The sequence below is a fragment of the Podarcis filfolensis genome, assembly GCF_964270895.1.
Source record: "Podarcis filfolensis genome assembly, chromosome: Z".
Taxonomy (NCBI): Eukaryota; Metazoa; Chordata; class Lepidosauria; order Squamata; family Lacertidae; genus Podarcis; species Podarcis filfolensis.
This window is the reverse complement of record NC_139617.1, coordinates 2,269,123-2,288,787: the sequence shown is the minus strand read 5'-3', so window position 1 is coordinate 2,288,787 and position 19,665 is coordinate 2,269,123. Positions and strand designations below refer to the sequence as shown.

The following is a 19,665-nucleotide window of genomic DNA, read 5'->3' as shown; positions in this document are numbered from 1 at the left end:
CTGCCTTAGGAATGGCTTAGAACAAGGCTAGGTCAACGAGGGGGGCCTTCAAATGCCTTTGGACTGCTGACCTATTTGAAGTTTGGTTTGCATATGTTCAGGACTTAATCCTGGTGGAGAAATGGACCAGCAAAATCCGAGAAAGAAGATAACATAATAAATCCAATTATTTTTTACCATGGCTGGTTCCACTTCAGTTCATATGCCTCAAACAAGGAGCATAGGTACAGGCCACCCAAATGGGGGTGTTTGGAAGGATGTTTTCGTATAATCGAAATGTGTCATTAAAAATATATATATATGCACCTATTGTGACAAGTTCTGTTAAGTTTGTGTGGGAGTGGGAAGAAGGAGTGGAGAGGAGGAGAAAACCTAAGTTTTGTTGAAATATGATGTGTTAATGTTTTCTTGAAAAATCATTAAAATTATAATACCTTTGGACTGCAGCTCCCATCATCTCTGGCCGTTGGCTGCATTGGGTAGTGGGGCTGCTAGAAGTTGGTGTCTGAAATATCTGGAAACCACCACATTGACTTTTACTGCATTAGACAGTGGATGTACATCTTTAAATAAATGCATTTTTAGTTCAAGAGAAAGGCAGGTAAGAGGTGACATGTTTATCAGATTATGCCTGGCATGGAGAAAGTTGATAGAGGGAAGTTTCTCTCTGTCTTAACCCTAGAACTGTTGCAGGAACCACTCAGGGACATTCAATGAAGCTGAATGTTGGCAGATTCAAGAGAGAAGAAAATCCTTCCTCATGCAGTGCGTAGTTAACCTGTGGAACTCACTTCCACAGGAGGCAGGCATGGCCACCCCCTTGGGTGGCTTTAAAAGAGGATTGGGCAAATTCACGGAGGAGGAGAGGGCTATTGATGGCTGCCAGCCAGGGTGACTCTGCTCAGCCTCCACAGTCAACGGCAGCAGTGCTGCTGAATACCAGTTGCTGGAAAGCACAGGAGGGGAAGTGGCTATTGTGCTCCAAACCTACTTGCAGGCGTCCCACAAGCATCTGGTTGACCATTGTGAGAACAGGATGCCGGACTAGACGGGCCATTGGCCTGATCCAACAGGCTCTTGCTGTGTTTAGACTCTGCCAGGAGTAAATCTCCAGCATTTTAGCGATAATGTACTATCCTGCTTGGCTATTTCATTTTACTCTTTAGAAACCTTGCTTAACATTTCTCTGCCCTAACCCAGATATAAATGCATCTGGCTAAAGGAGAATCAGGAGCTGAAAGGGCCAGGATGTGAACTTCTGTAGTTCTCCTTTTGCAGAAGGATAAAAGAAAACCAGGTCAGAGTCGCTGCCTCAGCTCAGGAGGGTGTTGAAAATGCAATAGTGGCAGAGCTTTTAACTGGACTCATAAATCTGTTCCTTTTTGCAGATTAACCACCCCTAAGAATTCTAAGAATGCCCAAGGAAGGGAGAGAGTGGCTACAGTTTAAATGCATCGCCTTGGCTTCTGCTGCAGTTGAATCAAAGCTCCCTCTGATATCAGAGTCAGAACCACTCAAAGGACACAGAAGAGTTATTAATAACTTTATTTTATAGCAAAAGAATCCAAGCACATTTGCAGAGTGCAGGAGCAATTTGCACTGCTTTTAATGTGTGTGCACGTAGTGGCTATTTATGTCGTGTCCTCAGTGTATGCTGGTGTTTCACAAAGCATAGGAGAGGTCCCTGCCCCAAGTGGCTTCCAGTATTAAGAGTCAAGATGATGCCCAAGTGATCACTGTGCTCTGCAGATGAGACCATCCCCCAGATGCCATCTTATCTAGAGCTCTCTTCCTCAAATGTAGGAATTGGGCCTTCAATCTTGTGGCATCTGCTGACAACCTTTCCCCCTTTGCAAGGCTGGCCTTGATTGCGATAAACAAATCTGTATTAGAACTGCTTTTAGATGTTTTCAGTTGTTTCATCTCTCTCCGAGGGATAAGCTCAGTTGGTAGAGCAGGAGACCTGCTCTAATCTCAGGACGGTGGGTTTGAGCCCCACTTTGGGCAAAGGATTCCTGCATGTCAGGGGATTTGGACTAGATGATCATTGTGGTCCCTTCCAGCTCTAGGACTCAAGTGTTTGCTGCCCTGGGCTCCTCTGGGAGGAAGGAGCAGGGTGTGAATTAATTAAATAAATAAAAACAGAGACAGGGTGTATATGGGAGAGAGTGTTTCATTTTTGCACACTTAACTGAAAACTGGGGGAACTCGCCAGTTTCTGTGCGTGTACTTGTTTTGTTAAGCATTTTTGTTGCAAAGTTGCAGGTGAGCTGCTGTTCATTCAGCAGAAGAGCTCTGCCCATCACAGGGCACTGGCTGGAGACCAAGTCATAGGACCCTTTTTTGGCCAAACCCCCATAAGGCTGCTCATGAACATCTTTCCCACAGCTTAAACTTTATTCTTACACACACACACACACACACACACACACAATCACGCACACACACACACAGCCCCCAGGGAGAGCTTGCCACTTCCCAGCCCAGAAATGTGCAGATTTCTTCAAATGATCTGATGCACAAAGATATTTTGGGGCAGTTGTATAACTGGATGGATATACTGATTGACGCTGCTCACACTTTTGCTTCCTCACTTTAGTTCCTTTATATGGTGCTTCCCACAGTGAGCTGTGCCCAAAGTGGTTTTACAACCAACTTTTGGAATATCAAAATACAAAAGCATTTGGGAGTGGAGAGAAGAAGCCAGCGTGCAAAACATACCAGTTACTGAGGTGTACAGTAAGGGGGTTGTTCCAGGATATGGCATAGCCTGGCTTGCATAATTCCATCCCAAAAACACCTTAGTTCTCCCTCTGGAAGGTGCAAAGAAGTTATAATGTTTTCAGTCATAGTTTAACAATGCAGGGCTTGGGAAGTTGTAAACCTTGGTTTGTTGGAAGATATGCCATGGTCTCATCACTCAGTTTGCTGCTCCTGCTGCTGCTGCTGCTGTTGCTAGTACCCTAACACACCCTGCCACACCAAAAGATTGAATACTTATAAATGCAGAACGAGTACTACATGGCACTTGTAGCAGTGCTGGTTCTGTGAGTCAAAGTGCTGTCGTGGATGCCTATAGAGTGAGGCAATCACAGTTAATGGGGCGTTATGCAGTACCTGACTGTGTGTTGTCTTGTCTCCTGCCAGGAAAAGACGAAGGTGATTGAGCCCTTGGACTACGAGAATGTCGTCTCCCAAAAGAAAGCGCAGATCTACAGCGACCCTCTCCGGGACTTGCTTATGTTCCCCATGGAAGACGCCTCTGTGAGTTGTTGCTGCTTCTCCTCCTCCTTGGCATTTGGGTCTCAGCTGCAAGCTGGTCACCTCATTTCATTTTTTCTTGTTCGAATAGTTTATTTATACCTCTTCATACTGCCACTTCTGAGCAGCACACAATAGGAACACAGCCTTGGAAATTGATGAATGCACCTGCCTGCATCTTTATTGTTGAAAGAGGGTTGGACAAATTCATAGACTTAATAGAATCCTAGAATTGTAGAGCTGGAAGGGATCATCTAGTCCAACCCCCTGCAGTGCAGGAATATGAAGCTGTCCCATACGGGGATTGAACCTGCAGCCTTAGTGCTATCAGCACTCCACCGCTCCAAACAACTGGAGGAGAAAGCTATCAGGGACTGCTAGTTGAGGCAGTAGCAGTGCTTCTGAATACCAGTTGCTGAGAATTGCAGGACAGGAGAGGGCTCTTGGGCTCCTTTCGTATTCACACCGGATATGCTGCCCTTTTGCCATGCAGAATTGTTACTTTGGGACTTTGACCCTCTTGATATATATTGATTGATTGGTTGATTGATTGATTGTACTTATATACCACTTTGCAGGTAGATCTTGCAGTGTGGATTTGCATAAGATTATTGCAACAATAAGCACAATTTTTTAAAAAAAATATTTTTTTTTTAAAAAGGTTACAAAAGAATAAGAAAAACAACTTGTTTGTATAGGGGGTGAAAACTGTTTCTTCTTTGTCTCCCCTCCCCTCAGGGCAGGGTGGTCCTTCAGATGCCCATGTTGTGGCCAAACCTGCTGGAGTTGTGGATGAGCAGCATCTGGGATGAACAAAATTTCCCATTCCTGCTGTAGACACATCTGCATTGTAGCTCATAAGAACCTACAAGCGCTAGGAATCAGGCCATTGGTCTTCCTGGTCCAGCATCCTGTTCTCACAGGGGCCAACCAGGGGCCTCAGTGGGAAGCCTGGAGGCAGGACCAGGACACAAGAGCAGTGCTTCTCCCTCTTCCATCCATCTGCAAAGCCCCCTTACAACTCTAGTCATTCTGCAGCCTCTGACTGCTTTTACTCCCCCTTCCAGGTCTCTGTTGTCGGGCGCCAGAGGAGGACTGTTCAGTCTACAGTGCCAGAAGATGCTCTGAAGAAGGCTCAGAGTCTCTTTGTCCAGGAGGTAAGGGTCCTGAAGGATGTGATACTGACGGGGTGCGCGTGCAAAATAGGTCTTACTCCTTTCCCCCTTTAGGTAAAGGAAAAGAGAGAGACCTGGGTGAATAGTCCTTTCTGCATGCTCCAAATGCACATAGAAAGCCTGCAGTGACGCCAGAGAGTTCTAGGGCACAGTCCCAGTTTTTGGAGGCAGGATGGGGCAGCTACACACACACACACACACACACACACTTTGCCATAGTCAATTTATCTATGTACCACATTTTCCACAACTCCCAGGTGAATTGTAGTTTCATTAGGAGAACCGTAAACTGCTGCTTCAGATTTAGGTGCAAATCCAGCAGGCTTGGGAAGATTTGGGCCCTTTTTGAAAGAGTTGGTGCATTTGGAACTTAAGCTTCCTGTGTTGTGTTGCTCAAAAATGAAGGGTATTACTTCTTTGTTGAACTCTGCATTAAAAAAAGTAACTGAGGAAATTGATGTTTGTTTATTTATTTTTTGAAAACCAAACGTGTGACTTGCTTCCTCTTTTTAATTATGAAAGCATGACAATAACTGCTGAGGACAGACAAGCATAGAACTGAAAAGACACTCATGACGTCGCCTGTGAAGGGCTTTCTTTAAATTATTTCTTTAAAATAATTTTGCAAATTAAGACAGGGAAACAAGATAAGAGTCAGACCTCTGGCTGATGTATCTCAGAAGTGCAGAACAATTTTAAGTGCAAAGCAATTGATAATATTTAGCTCAGTACTGTCTGTAGAAGTGGTGGGGAACCCTTAACTTCCAGCATCTGCATGGCTTTTGGTCAGAGGTGGTGGGAGTTGTAACTCAACACTATCGTGAGGGCCACTGATTCCCCATTCCTGATCTACACTGACTCTCCAGGGTTTCAGACAAGGAGTCACCCCTGGCCCTACCAAGGAGCATGCAAGGCGGAAGCTCTGCCACCAAGTGTGAGTCCATGTAGTAGCTCTGTATACAGGAACATAGAAGCTGTTTTACACCAGGCCAGGACTTTAGTCCCTCTTCCTCAGTATTGTCTACCCTGGAAGCTGCTATCCAGAGTTTCAGCCAAGTGTATCCCAGGCCTTCCTGGGAAGGATGCATGCTGTTCCACTGAGCTAAACTGAAAGAATGGGCGAAGGTTAAATTGTGCAAAACATGAGTTTGAGGCAGTTGAGTTCTGCAGGAAGCAAAGCACCCATGTGAATCTTTCCTGTATCTAATTTTGTAGTTCCTTATATATGAATTGGCAACCCTGGAGTGCTGAAGTTTATAATCCTGGTTTTTGTTGCAGTCTTTAGCAGCAAAGGCAGCTATAAACTTTAACCGCCTTGCATTCAATTTCCTTCACAGTGCATTAAAACCTACAGCTCAGACTGGCACACAGTGAACTACAAATATGAGGACTACTCGGGGGATTTCCGAATGCTGCCATGGTAAGTGTTTCCCCAGGGGAAATCAGCCTCTTCACAGCCTTTCCTTTCAGTAGGATGTCGAAACCCGGATGTTCAGTAGTTCCTTAAACATCCTTCTAGCCGCCTCCCCTTCACACAGGCAACCCAGGTCATGGTAGTATTTCTGTTTCATTGACTTCGTTTCAGAGGTATCTCTGCTGTCTTTCAGCTAACACTAATAATAATAATTTTTTTTGCAAGTTTTATATACCTCTTAATCAGCAAAATCCTCTAAGCCTAAAACCTAAAACAGTATTTACTATTTATTCCATAAGATTTGATTGTAAAAAGAATCCCTTGAATACAGAAATAAAAGAATGAAATTATCAGTTAAAAAAAAAACAGATACAAGAAATAATTAACATCACTGTTCAGCTAAACACCTGATTCAAACACATGTAAGCTTGGTACGCATCCGGATTCGGCTTGCATACGCAGAAATGTTTCCAGCAGGTTCAGTGAAGGTGCCTGCCTCACATCAAGTGGCAAGGAGTTCCAAAGTGCAGATGCGGCTGCTGCACAATATAAAATACTCATTTAAAAATACTGATCAGACATGAAAAACAAGTTGGCATACAATTTATCAAAATCCAACTAAAAGCAGCAGTTTAAAAACAATTACCCATACTAAAATTACTTGTCTGGGTAGAGCTGCCTAAACAAAAAGTTTTGCTTATCTCACCTTCCTCGGAAGTCGCTCCATCCCCCGAGAGAGCAGGTCCTCTCTGCCCATATGCCTTTCTGGAAGCTCCATCTATGGATTCATTTGTTATTCAGCCATGTTGGGCAAAACATTAATGAATGCTTCTTTTAAAAATAAAATAAATGTGTGTTTGTGTGTGTTTTCTCTTAGCAAATCCTTCAGCCCCGACAAGATTCCAAACCACGTGTTTGAAATTGATGAAGACTTTGAAAAAGATGAGGTGAGGAGAAAAGGGTCAGCCCTTTGTCTGGTAGCCGATGAAGTGCCCTGTGTAACTCAAAAGCTTTCCTAATCATATACCAAGGGAAGCTTGTTTGCTAAAAGTTCCAATTGTTACAGAACAACAATGACAACTTTTAGTATTCATGTGGTGTTTCCAAGTGCTCAAAGCCATTGTCCAGCAACAAAGAACATAATTTTAAGAAGGGCTTTGCAGCCAGTTCAGGCCAATTCAGCATCCTGCTTTCCAAGTTACCAACCAGACGCCTGTATACACTCCCAGAAGTAAATGAGCAAAGGAACCATCCTTTATACAGGGCCCAGGAGTGGATGCTTAGCTAATCAACCTACCAGTTCTTTCCTGGAAAACACCAGTTCTCTCCCTAGCCAGGCTCTAAACCTGGACATCTTTATTTTTATTATATTTACATCCCCGCTTTGCCTCCAAGTTGCTGAAGGTGGTGTACATGGCTCTTCTTCTCCTCCACTGTATCCTCACGTTAGGCAGGCAGTGATTGACCCCAAGGTCACCCTAAGTGGGGAACTGAACCTGTGTCTCTGTCATCTTAAGTCCAGCATTCTCACTTCTGCACCACGCTGGCTGCAATTGGAAGTAGCCCCAGTTGGGGAAACAGCTGCATCTGTGGGTGTAGGAGGGACTGAGCCTGGTGGTTTATCTCCTGGGAAGGGTTTCCTACGTCCTTGCCTCTACATCACAGAAGCAAATTGTTTTGGGGAAACAGTTGTTTGCCGAATTAAAGTCTAGCTCCTGCCAGATTGCAGAGGTGGTGTGAAAGAGAGAGAGAATGAGAAGCAGCTTGCCACATCTGAGAATAGTTCTATTACCTTATTTTAGAAGCCGTAACAGGCATCCCGGATAGATTAATCTAAAGCTAACCTGGAATCTCCCCCTTTGCAGTGGGGCACTTATTCCCAAAGCAGTTCCTCCTGTAGCCGCTGTTCCTAATTCGAGCCCAATGGTTGCCATGAATTTGATTTGTACTGATTTTATAATGAATTGATTTTAGAATGCTGTATTATTTTATTGTTGTCAGCCGCTCTGAGCCCATCTCCGGCTGGGGAGGGCGGGATATAAATAAAAAATTGTTATTATTTTTATTAGCCTTGATGCTGTCCCACGTCTGCTCATCTCAGACAGAGGTGTGCAAACAGGGCATTCCCCTCCCAACCCCTTTTCATTTTCATTTTTAAATTAAAATTTTCCCAGAGAGCCTCCAAAATGCATCCCTGTATTCCCATGTATACAACACAACTTGTGGCACTTTGCACCTGTAAAACACACCCTTATTAAGTGATCCACAAGTTAATATAAACCTTTGGAACTTGCTTTTGGTTTCCTGGAGAATTTGTAAATGAAATTAAGCTCCGCCATTCTCCCACAAAGGTATATTTGCGCCTTGTTCCTCTTGCCAATCTAATTGGTTTTAATTGGTGAGCCTTAACTGGTCAATCAATTTTTCTGTAAGGGGGAATACGTCCTATTCCCATACATTCTTTAAACTGTTCTGGAATGTTACACTAAGAAAAATCCAATTAGAGTTTATCCAGCAAGTCCTGATTCCCATTTAAATGCAGACTCATCCCCCCCCCCACTTTTTACCATGGAGTTGTTGAAAGTATTATTATTATTATTATTATTATTATTATTATTATTATTATTATTATTATTATTATTCCCTGACCATCTGGCTGGGTTTTTCCCAGCCACTCTGGACAGCTTCCAACAAAATACACTAAAACATCAGACATAAAGAACTTCCCGATGCAGGGCTGCCTTCAGGCATCTTCTAAAAGTCAGATAGTTGTTTATTTCCTTGACATCTGACAGGAGGGTGTTCCACAGGGCGGGCGCCACCACCAAGAAGACCCTTTGCCTGGTTCCCTGTAATTTTGCTTCTCACAGTGAGGGAACCACCAGAAGGCCCTCGGAGTAGGACCTCAGTTTGGCTCCTTTTCCTTGTGTAACTGTAAATTCAGAAGGCATTCAGAGAGCTGCTTCCTTTGTAGGCTTTTGATTCCACATCCCTCCTTTCACATTTGCGGCCAAATGCTGATTTGTACACTTTGAAACTCCCTTGGTGGAGCAGCAGAACAAGGTCATACAAGGGACACACGCACACACACACACACACACACACACACACACACACACACAGAAATGAACCACCGGGTGGGTGTTTGTGTGGAAACATGCAACTCAAAGGTATCTGAGGTGGCTAGATTTTAAACACTAGTTCCTAATACAAGAGCAACCTCTATTATTATTTTTACCGCCATCATTGCTTATTAAATTTCTTACCTGCCCTTCACCAGCAGGTCACAGGGCAGATGACAGCAATTTAAAATTCAGAATTGAAAGCAGTTAAAACATTTTACATTTGCCATAATAGGGTGGGTCCTGAAAAAAACAAGTCCCAGGTGTTGCAGGCCAGGGTAAAGAAGCAAGTCTTCAGCATTTGCTGAGAGCTTTATAGTAAAGGAACCAGGTGCACCCCTGTGAGAAGGGAATCCCACAACATAGGGGCTGCCGCAGAGAATGTGGGGTATGCCACACCCAGACCCACCCACATGCCCAAACTTCTCAGGGAGATGGAACTACTAAGAGGCAGTTCTTTCGCGTTTCACCTCTTGCGTTGCTTGCCAGACCCTTTTCTCATCGTCCAAAACATCTGGAGGGCACCAGCTCAAGGAAGGCAAGGGTGGAAAAGCAGTGCCTGGTCTGATTTAGTGCAGCTCCTTCTTTGAATTGCAGTAACTCTTTTGTTTTTGCTCTTCCAGGATTCCTCGTCACTATGCTCGCAAAAGGGTGGCGTGATAAAACAAGGCTGGTTGTACAAGGCCAATGTCAACAGCACTATTACGGTCACCATGAAGGTGAGAGGTGTTGTATGTGCTTGCACCTTGCACAAGAGTCTGATTTTCATTTTCCTGGGGAAACAGTTTCAAAGGACCCAGGCCTGTAAGTCTGGGGGTTCTATCAGTGGTTTAGTGGCACGGGGTCAAGGGGTGTGTGGGTGTGAAAGACTTGCTACTGTTTCTGCAGCAGGTACCCCTTCCACAGCACCCAGCACCCTAGAGCTGCCCAACCAACAGGAAGGTGGAGCTTTTAAACCCCCAAGGAAAAGGTCTTCTTGCCCTTTGGAGCCAGTCAAGAGTGAGAGGAAGTGAATCAACCCTCTGAGGACCGGCTCCTAGGGTCACTCTGGAAAAGGGGCATGGGAAGAACACTGCTGGGGGAGTTTTTCACTTATTTGTTTGCAATATTTATATCTCGCTCTTCATTGAACGAAGTAATAAAAGCAGAAAGAGGAACGCGCACGCGCACACACACACACACACACACGCATTATGAAATTGTATAAACAGGAGGACCAATAAACAGCAATTCCGTCAGCAGGTATACAAGCATAATTATGAAACAAAAACCAGTATTTCCAATTTAATGAAATACCTGGATAAAAACAATCAAAACATTCAAGCAAATTGAACAACCAATGATTTTATCAGCAGTTCACCACCCCCTACTTGACTTATGGCAGCCCAGCCCCTCCCTCCCTCTCTCTCTCTCACAAAGAGGGCCCCACTCTGTGCCAACAGATGCTCACTCTGTGGCTCTTGAGTAACTTAACACCTTTCAGCCCCACACTCCCCATACCATCCATGTGCTCACCTTGAGTGGTATTAATTGTTGTCGTCAAGCACCTGCAGCAAAAATCCCTCCCATACCTTATCCACAGTAGCATCAGGACAAAACACACAATGGAGAAAAAGGGGTGGCAATAGAGCACAGCAGACTCTCCTTTTCCCAGTTCTGAGGAAACTCGTAGGCACCAAGATCAGTGGGGTTGCCAGGCAGTGGGGAACATGTGGGATTTGCTGCCCTCCCCCATCTCTCATACACTGCTCTGCATGTAATGAACAGCATCCTGGAAACCGTATTTCCATAGGTATGCGTCAGAGGTTACCAGCATGATATCCTTGAGGTTTTCTTCTGGTGCCCATGAACCCCTGAAACCCTCTACCATCCACCACCCCTTTGATCAGGAGGTGATGAGGGGCAGTACTTTCCCTCCCCCCAAAATAGGTGCCAGAACTCACCATGAAGTTGTTACATTAAGTCACCAGGCTAATCGGGGTAGCCCTGAACAGATGCCGCTTTGACAACACCCACATTTACTGCCCACAGAGATGTTAAAACCTACATCAGGCTGCCTCCCCACCTTGTTTGGGGGTCACCCCTAGTCCTGGTGCAGGTCAGGTAAATGCACCCCCATCTCCCTTGTTCTCTTAGATCCTGGTGGATGGTGGCCAGGACAGCTCAGAAAAGCCATTGCTCAAACATGCCTGTGCAACGGAAGGCCTGGTTAGAAAGCTTAAAGCCCACCACTGCTAAACAGGAGATGGACTGGAGAAAGGGGAATACGAATTGGCCCCGTTCCCGTAGCTTGACCAACTATGGCTAGGAGCAAGGCAGAGTCGTAGATCTTTATAAAGGGGTAGACTCACACACACTGGCCAGCTTCTGTTTTGACTTGAAATGTTCGTTTGGGCTTCTCAGAAGTACACAAAGGCAAGACGCAGGTATGGGGAGCATTTGCCTGTGATGGCACCAACCTGAGGGGTGCTGGAACTGTGCTTTGGTGCTCCCCAGCTGAAAAACAGCACGGGTGCTTGTGATGAGGGCATACATTTTTCTCCCTATAGCTGAAGGAGAAAGTTGGAAGTTGCTTCCTCTTTCAGCTCTATGTGTTTTTTGAGGCACAGATTGATTCTCCTGGCTCTGACCACATTGCTTGAAAAAGTGTTCTCATGCTCTTTCTGTATCTCAGTGGAGCAGGGGAGTTGGTCTGGCAGGGGCAGAGCGGTGTGTGGCACCCACAGTATGAGCTCAAGAACCGAACTGTGCACACAGGCCTGGAAGGCAGGAGATCTGTGACTAACATCGGGCTCGGCTCTTGAATCTTTGGACTGCAGGCACAGTGGTCCTGTCAAGTGGCAGGTGTTCCATTCAACCTCCCTAGCTAGTAGCACACATTTTGCTGCAGAGCTGCTGAGGTTGCTAATTTAAAAAATAAAATAAAACCAGTAGTCACTTCCAGCCATCAGCAAATGAAGCTGCAGGTTTGGCTAGCAAGCAATTGCCTACTAGGAGAACTGCACAACCTCTTCCAGTTTTAGCACTCCTCTCCAAGTCCTGAGCCATCCAGCACAGTATTTTTCCATTTAGGAAGTGGATGGCGCTCACCCCCTCCCCACCTTGCAGCTCTTGTAAAGAGACACCCGCCTGATCCTGAAGGGGGTGTCTTGCTTCCACGGGTGGCATGGAACTCCAGTGGCCCCACGCCAGTGGTGGGTGGGACCAGAATCAAAAACGGAATGCGTAATACATATATTTTACTTCTGTACATTATGCTAGTTTCTACACACTCAACAAGCCTCTGCCCTCCATCCAAGCAAGTGGAAGGAATTGTGAGAGTTGAAGGCTGGATAGGTTTGAAGGGCTGCATTAGACCCCCCCCCCCAGCTCTAAGGTGTGTCCCATCCAACTATAGAGAGACATGGCACCCAAACTCTCCTTCTGGTGCTGAGGTCTGTGATGCCACAGGAAAGTTGCAGATTGTCAGTGCTGGAGAACAAATTTCAGCATGCAGACTGCAGGCCAGTGCAAAGCTGTTGCCCAGTTGCAGGAAATGCAAGAGCTGGTTTAAGTGTCAGGACTGCCCCTGCCTTCCAAAGCTAAGCAGCAGATCAAAGCTCTCAGGTCTGTGTTGTTCATTAAAACAAGGGGTGCTGGTAGGGAAACAACAGCTCAGCTTTACAGAATCTGTTGTGATTGCGACAATAGTGCTAAAGAAATTGATCTTGCACTGTGCCAGTGAAGCAGAAATATAATTTCTTGGTTCTTCTCTCCCCCCCTTCTTTTGCAACGGTGAGCAGGTGTTCAAGAGAAGGTACTTCTACCTGACACAACTTTCTGATGGCTCCTACATCCTAAACTCCTACAAGGATGAAAAGGTCTCCAAGGAATCCAAAGGCTGCATCTTTCTGGATTCATGCATTGATGTCGTGCAGGTAAACGCTTGCAAAGCATGGGGAAGTGTTCCAACCTGTGAATCCTCCCCACACACAGTTTTGAGTGGTACAGGCCAAATAAAGGTTGACCCACCTCAGTGGAAACCACAGTCCAGAAATGGGGAGCCTGTTGCCCTCCAGCCGCCAGTCAGCATGGCCAGTGGTCAGGGCTAGGGATGGAAGGATCTGTCAGTGGCTGTTCTCTCCATTTCTCATTTTTTTCAATCTTAAGTTGCCCAGGTTTCTGTAGCAATTTGCATTTAAAAAGAAGCACCTCATGAATGTTTTTCAGCATTTCTCCAGATCAACACATTTTTGTCAGCAGTTTTGATTAATGTACCCATTTATGCAAGCGGTTTCTACAATGTATTTTTGTATGCTATTTTCACTGCTATTTTCATTTTTTATACACATCTTCCCCACCAATATATGGGCATTTTTGTAAATGTTGTTTGGTGTGATAACTGCAAGATTCAGATGAGTGTGAACTGCAAAGGTAGGCTGTGCTTCCGTTCCCATACTGTTCCTGAAAGTGCAGTTTTGATAAATTCGACTTCAAATACAAACTGAATTGAACTTCTACCCGCTTCCGTAGTAAAGACTGACAGGAGCTGTAACCTGACTCCCAATCTGGGCTCTGGAAGGTGCTTCTAATTAAACAGCCACCTACCTATAGACAGTCTCTATCGCTCCCATAGATAGCAAAAGGAGTTCAGCACCTCCTACTGACTTAAAAGCACACTAAGTTCTGCCCATCTTCCGGCAGTGCCCCAAAATGCGGCGCCACGCGTTTGAGCTCAAGATGCTGGACAAGTACAGCCACTACTTGGCAGCTGAAAGTGAGCTGGAGATGGAGGAGTGGCTGGTCACCTTGAGGAAGATCATCCAAGTCAACGCAGAGAGCCTGGTGCAAGAGAAGAAGGAGGCTGTGGAATCCATTCCAGGTTTGTTGGCCTACGCGCAGTGGGGTAGGGGAGAGCCTCGGACCTGGTGGGCAAATGTGGCCCTTGGGGCCTCCCTGCCTGACGCTTGTGACCACCCAGAGGTTGCACCCTTCACTGGCCCTGTAGCTCCGTCTGTAGAGCATGAGACTCGTAACCTCAGGGTCATGAGTTTGAATCCCACGTCCGGCAAAATATTCCTGCATTTGCAAGGATTGGACTAGATGGCTGTCATGGTCCCTTCCAATTCTGTGATTCTTTCCTGTTTGGCTGGGTGCAGGACAGAGGGGTGTGTAGAATCATAGAACTGTAGAGTTGCGAGGAACACCCCAAGGGCCGTCTAGTTTTGCAAAGCAGGAAACTGGCCTACTGTGCAAATATAAAAAGTACATTTGTTGCCCTGCCCAACCTTTGCTTCTGGCCACCACCAGCTAGTTGCCCCCTGGAAAGTTAGTTACTCTTCTTATTCTGAAGAAACCTCTCCCTCCCTTCTTTGAGGTATTTTCCCAGAGTTGTTTTTTTTAAAAAATGGGATTCTGATACATAGCTGATTTCCCTATAGTTTGCAAAAGCTGTAACTTTAGTCTGTGCCAGGCTCCCAGCTGTTTCCTCTGCCGAGTGCCATTTGGCCTTTAAGTCAATGGTTATTGGGAGGTATTTTACTTTCTGAAGATAGATGGAGGCATGCTTTAGGAAGAGAAAGCTTTGCTTTCGCTTTCGTCTCTTGGAGAGAGCTCACTGCCTTCTCTCTACCCACCCATCCCTTCCGCAGCAGCTATCCTTATCAACAAATCTTGGGGGAGAACATCTGCCCTACATGCAGAAGGTCTAAAGTTAAATTCCCAGCATCTCCAGGTGTGGTTGGGAGAGGCTTCCTGTCAGAAACCCTGAAGAGCTTCTGCCAGTCAGTGCAGACTGAGCTAGGTAGACCCAATGGTCTGGTTGAGTATAAGGCAGTTTTCCATGTCTGCCTTGCTCCCTCCCCACAATAAATACAAGTGCCCTATATACATTAAGGCAATCAACTCTTCATTCATGCCTTGTGCTGAGGAAGTAGAGGACTCACATTTTAAAATGGAGACTGTTTGATTGTAAGCAGCTTCATGATGGCACAGGTACAAGCCCATAAGGGCTGTGCGCAATCAACTTTTGCTGCACATGAGCAGAACAAGTTCCCCTGCCATCCCTCATTTCAGCCCAGGAGACAAGTCAGCTGCCTGTGATGAGAATGTGCTGGGAACATCTCTAGAGCACAGGAAATAATATTTTGATGTATGACTGTGCTCACCCAGTGTTGAACGATTTGTTGTATCCTGGCAGGGGTTTCCATAGCTTCTAATTAGAGAAAATATGCTTAATATGGCTCTGCTTCCTTCTGCGAGACTAGATGTGCCTCTGAGCTACTCCTGCAGCCCATGTCATTGGGGCCATCTCTCCCATTTCCCCTTTGTCAAGTGTTCCTCTGCTTGCCAAACCAGCTTCCATCAATTGTGTCAATTACCAAGGTATAATGCAAGCAATCAAGATAGGTATGCCATGTAATTATAGACTCGGCCAAAGAGCCTTGGATCTAAAGACACACACACACACACACACACACAGACACACAAAAGGCCCTTAGAAGTCTGCCCTTGTAAAACAAAATTTTAAAGCTCCTTGTGTCGTGCAAAGATTGTAAAATGCATGCCCTCCCCTCTTCCTGCCTGGTTCTGCATTGCACAACCAGCTGTGCACTCTTTTCTGCACTCAAAACAACTCCTTGAGCAGAGATGAGCACCGCTGACAGATGAGCGGAGGTGGTGTCTCCATAACCTGAGCATTTTGTGTACAAGAGAGATTTCCTGGAACATGACCTCTCTTCTTGGATCAGAATCCCCTGGCTGGGTTCCAATCGCCCCTGTCCAATTTCCCAGCATTGTAATTGTGGCGGAGCCCCCATGGGAATGGCTGCACATGAGTGGGCTGGCCGGGCGCCTTTGCTGTCACTTGCAACATCTGCTTTTCGTGACTTTACAGATGATGAGTTGAGCAGCCAAGGAAAGTCAGAGAACATCCTGGAGAGCTTGGAGAGGAGCATGCACCCAGAGCTGATGAAGGTAGTCTTGTCGTCTGCATTATCTGCAAATCACGGGGAAAGGGAGAAAGCAGGGGCAGGCAAGCTTTGCAGCACCCCTGGCCCATAGCAGGAAAAAGCATATGAAAATACACTATACACACACACACACACATATATATAATTTATTTATACCCCGCCCCCCCAGCCAAGACTGGGCTCAAGGCAGCTAACACCAGGTATAAAAACAATTGATTAAAATACAACTTAAAAACAAGATTAAAATACAACATTAAAATGCAGCCTCGTTTCAGTAGAAGCTCAAATAAAAAACTTTTTGGGGGATGAAAACGTCAAGTCTTCATCAAGGCCAACTATCCAGACTGGTCCTACATGGGCCAGAAAAAAGCCAGGCAAGTCCCCAAATAGGAGTTCCATCACAGAAGGAGAAAGGAAATAGGAAAGAGGGGAAGGGGATCAAATTGATTCCAAGACAAAGGCCAGGTGGAACAACTCTGTTTTACAGGCCCTGCGGAAAGAAATCAGATCCCGCAGGGCCCTGGGCTCATGAGACAGAGCGATCCACCAGGCCGGAGCCAGTGTTGAAAAGGCCCTGGCTCTGGTTGAGGCTAATCTAACTTCCTTAGGGCCCGGGACCACTAGGGTGTTGCTATATATGGACCTTAAGGTTCTCTGTGGGGCATACCTGGAGAGGCGGTCCCGTAGGTACGAGGGTCCTAGGCCTTGAAGGGCTTTAAAGGTCAAAAGCAGCACCTTAAATCTGACCCTGTACTCCACCGGGAGCCAGTGCAGCTGGAAAAGCACTGGGTGAATATGCTCCCATGGCAGAGACCCTGTGAGGAGCCTCGCTGCAGCATTCTGCACCCGCTGGAGTTTCTGGGACAGCTTCAAGGGCAGCCCCGCGTAGAGCGAATTACAGTAGTCAAGCCTGGAGGTGACCATTCCATGGATCACTGTGGCCAGGTTGGGGCGGGAAAGGTACACAAGGGTAGCAAAATGCCTCAACAGCCAGCAGACAAATCATTCATAAAAAGTATTGTGGAATTAAATACAATATGTTGCTCTGAATTTCTCAGACCCAGGCAATTCCAATCACCTGCATGTTTTTCCCACCCAGAAAATGAGAGGCAACTCTGTTCTGTCTCTGTACTGTTCACCAAAAGCCACCTCTGGATGGTGACACTTTCTCTCCTGATGGAGACCCTGTCCTTCCTCTGACCTTTCTGCTGATGCATGTCTTTTCCGTTTCAGTATGGAAGGGAAACTGAGCAGCTGAACAAGCTCAGCCGGCATGATGGGAGACAGAACCTCTTCTCCTTTGATCCAGAAGTTCAGGTAACCCCTTCAGCAGCTGTAACAGCACCTTGCAGGAGACCCCGAGGTGTTTCGCTCAGTGGAAAATTGCACCTCCTGTCTGTCGTGTGTCTTGAAAAGCCCTTGGTTCTTCTCCAGTGGGAGGAATTAAAATGTACTCCCAGGGATAGCTACCTTCCACCTGGCTCTCACATTGACAGAATTGCTGCCTTCATTTGTTTTAATTAAATCAATTTACAGTGCAATCCATTGCATGTTTACTTTGAAGGAAGTCATGCTGCTTCCTGAGGAACTTACTCCCTAGTGAGTTTGTACGTAATAGTCGTGATTAGGGATACTGGAGAAATTCACTCCTCATTTTGAGACAGACATGGGTAACTTCTCAAAATGCAGCTATCTTTCAGGAATCGACCTTCTCCTAAATGGTTTGAGAAAGTTATGAGCAAAATGCAAATACGATATTCTTCTTTCCTTAGAGGTTAGATTTCTCTGGAATTGAACCGGACGTGAAACCTTTCGAGGAGAAATGCAGCCGCCGTTTCCTGGTGACCTGCCACACCCTGACCTTCAACCTTCTTGCCCACCTGAGCGACCAATCCGAGGGCCCGCCCACAAACGTACGCATAGGCTGTCATCCTCCAGGGATCAAGTGCTTTTATACATTGTCGGAGAACCTCCAGAAATTATCTGCTGAAGTCTTCCATGTAGTCAGCTATATTAATTTCAACCAGGGGTTGTTAAACTGTGGCCCTTACACATCTCCATCTCCCTCCAGACCCAGGCAGCATGGCTGACAGTCAGGAATGATGGGTGTTGTAGTCCAACAGCATGAGGAGGGCACCCGCCGGGTCACTCAGTTAAGACAGGTAGTCCCTGCTCTTCAATGTTGCAGCTCACAGAACAGGCTGCGAAAATAGCTAGAATGTGTGTAACAATAGAAACAACCTACTAAACAATTCAAGAGATAGCTAAAACTAGCAATCAAATTAATTTTGTTAAGCTGGTGTGAAAATAATCAGCATTCGCCAAAAAGATACGATTGGGCACCAAGCAAGACGCATTTCAAAGCCAGAAGGTCCCGATTGTGGGCTTCTCATAATGAGCATCTGGTTGGCCCCTGAGAAAAACGGACGCTGGATGGATAATGGGTCCTTGGCCTGATCCAGCAGCCAGGCTCTTCTTGTGGTCATATGAGAGGGGTCTTTTTCTGCTTTTTAAAAACAGGCAGGGAGGGATGTGGGGAGGCAATGTCTTTCTTGCCACCACTAATGCTATCCATTATCCCCACCTGCCATATTTGTACAATTCCCTCTTTTCAGCGAATTGGTATTTATTGGTGATGGGGAGAGGTAGTACCTCTGCTGGGGGCCGCATCCTTTTCCTTCTGGGGTAGCTTGGCCATCTTTGGTCCCCACCCTGCATGTGACAATGGTCACAACCGGGGAACAACTTCAACTAGCTGGCTAAATCAGGTGAGGGGAGCCTATTGGTCTCCAACCCTCAATGAATTAGGGACTTCCTTGCATGCGAAGGCAGGCTCTGGCAGATTGAATGGATAAGTGGGTCCAACAGTCAAGAAGGTGGTTTGTGCATGTGCTGTAGAGGGAAGTGAGAGACAGATGGGGCTCGTCCGCCTGGGAAGGGAGCCCATCTAGGAGATGGGAAGCTCTGGTCCAACATAAATGTCTGCTGCCTTGTGGGCTATCTTTGGGAAAAGTAAAGGCTAAGGAGAGAACCCTCCACAAATCCAGAGTGGCGTCCCAGCAACGGTTGGGTGGTACCTGGTACACCTCCTTCCCGCTACTCCAGAGCCAAAGGTATTGCTCTTCTTCCTTTTGGACCACATCAGTGAGACCGTGAGGGGGGTCTTGTCATCTGAGCAACCCAGGACCTCTATACACACTTCACAGGCTTGCACCCTAGGTGCTGCTCACACAGTGGTTTGACTTCAGCCCCAGAGGTGCACTCCATTGTCTCTCAACACAGACAGATGCCAACAAAAATTATTGTGATGCTGTAGGGGAGTTTCAGTGAGAGTTTAGCACCACCTTGTGATCAAAGGCAAGAATTGGGGGAGCTCTTCACTTGAGGGAAGCGAAGAGCTCCCCCAATTCAGCTTTCTTCTCTCCCTTCGTCAAAGTGCTTGTTTGTCCTCAAGTTCCTTTCTCACTTTCATAGGAATCTATGGCCACCAACTTGGATGACTTTAAAAGAGGGCTGGACAAATTCACAGAGGCTAAGGCTGTGAATGGTTTCTTACACGGAGGGCTCTGCTCTGCTTTTGGGGTCTTCTGAATCCTGAAAATGCAGGAGAGGGGAGTGGGTGCTCTGGCATTTAGTTTCTGCTTGCTGGTTTCCTACAGGCATCCTATGTCGCCACAGTGGGAGCAGGATGTTGGACGAGATGAGCCTTTTCCCCTTCTTATGCTCTTTCTTCCATTGCTAAC

General features: G+C 46.2%; 2 protein-coding genes across 6 annotated transcripts in view; one reads left to right on the top strand and one right to left on the bottom strand.

Annotated features, from left to right (window-relative positions):
• KLHL13 (kelch like family member 13) overlaps window positions 1-19,665 on the bottom strand; it is a 1,461,558-nt gene that overhangs the window by 187,878 nt on the left and 1,254,015 nt on the right. The window lies entirely within an intron of this gene.
• Window positions 1-19,665, top strand: part of DOCK11 (dedicator of cytokinesis 11) — a 153,663-nt gene that overhangs the window by 14,142 nt on the left and 119,856 nt on the right. For all 5 annotated transcript variants that reach the window (XM_083595334.1, XM_083595335.1, XM_083595336.1 and 2 more), the window contains exons 2-11: window positions 3,148-3,264; window positions 4,329-4,418; window positions 5,774-5,856; window positions 6,728-6,797; window positions 9,596-9,691; window positions 12,755-12,889; window positions 13,656-13,833; window positions 15,847-15,926; window positions 17,156-17,239; window positions 17,695-17,835. In XM_083595334.1, the coding sequence (XP_083451460.1) occupies window positions 3,148-3,264; window positions 4,329-4,418; window positions 5,774-5,856; window positions 6,728-6,797; window positions 9,596-9,691; window positions 12,755-12,889; window positions 13,656-13,833; window positions 15,847-15,926; window positions 17,156-17,239; window positions 17,695-17,835 (1,074 nt within the window). The remainder of the gene's footprint in view (window positions 1-3,147; window positions 3,265-4,328; window positions 4,419-5,773; window positions 5,857-6,727; window positions 6,798-9,595; window positions 9,692-12,754; window positions 12,890-13,655; window positions 13,834-15,846; window positions 15,927-17,155; window positions 17,240-17,694; window positions 17,836-19,665) is intronic.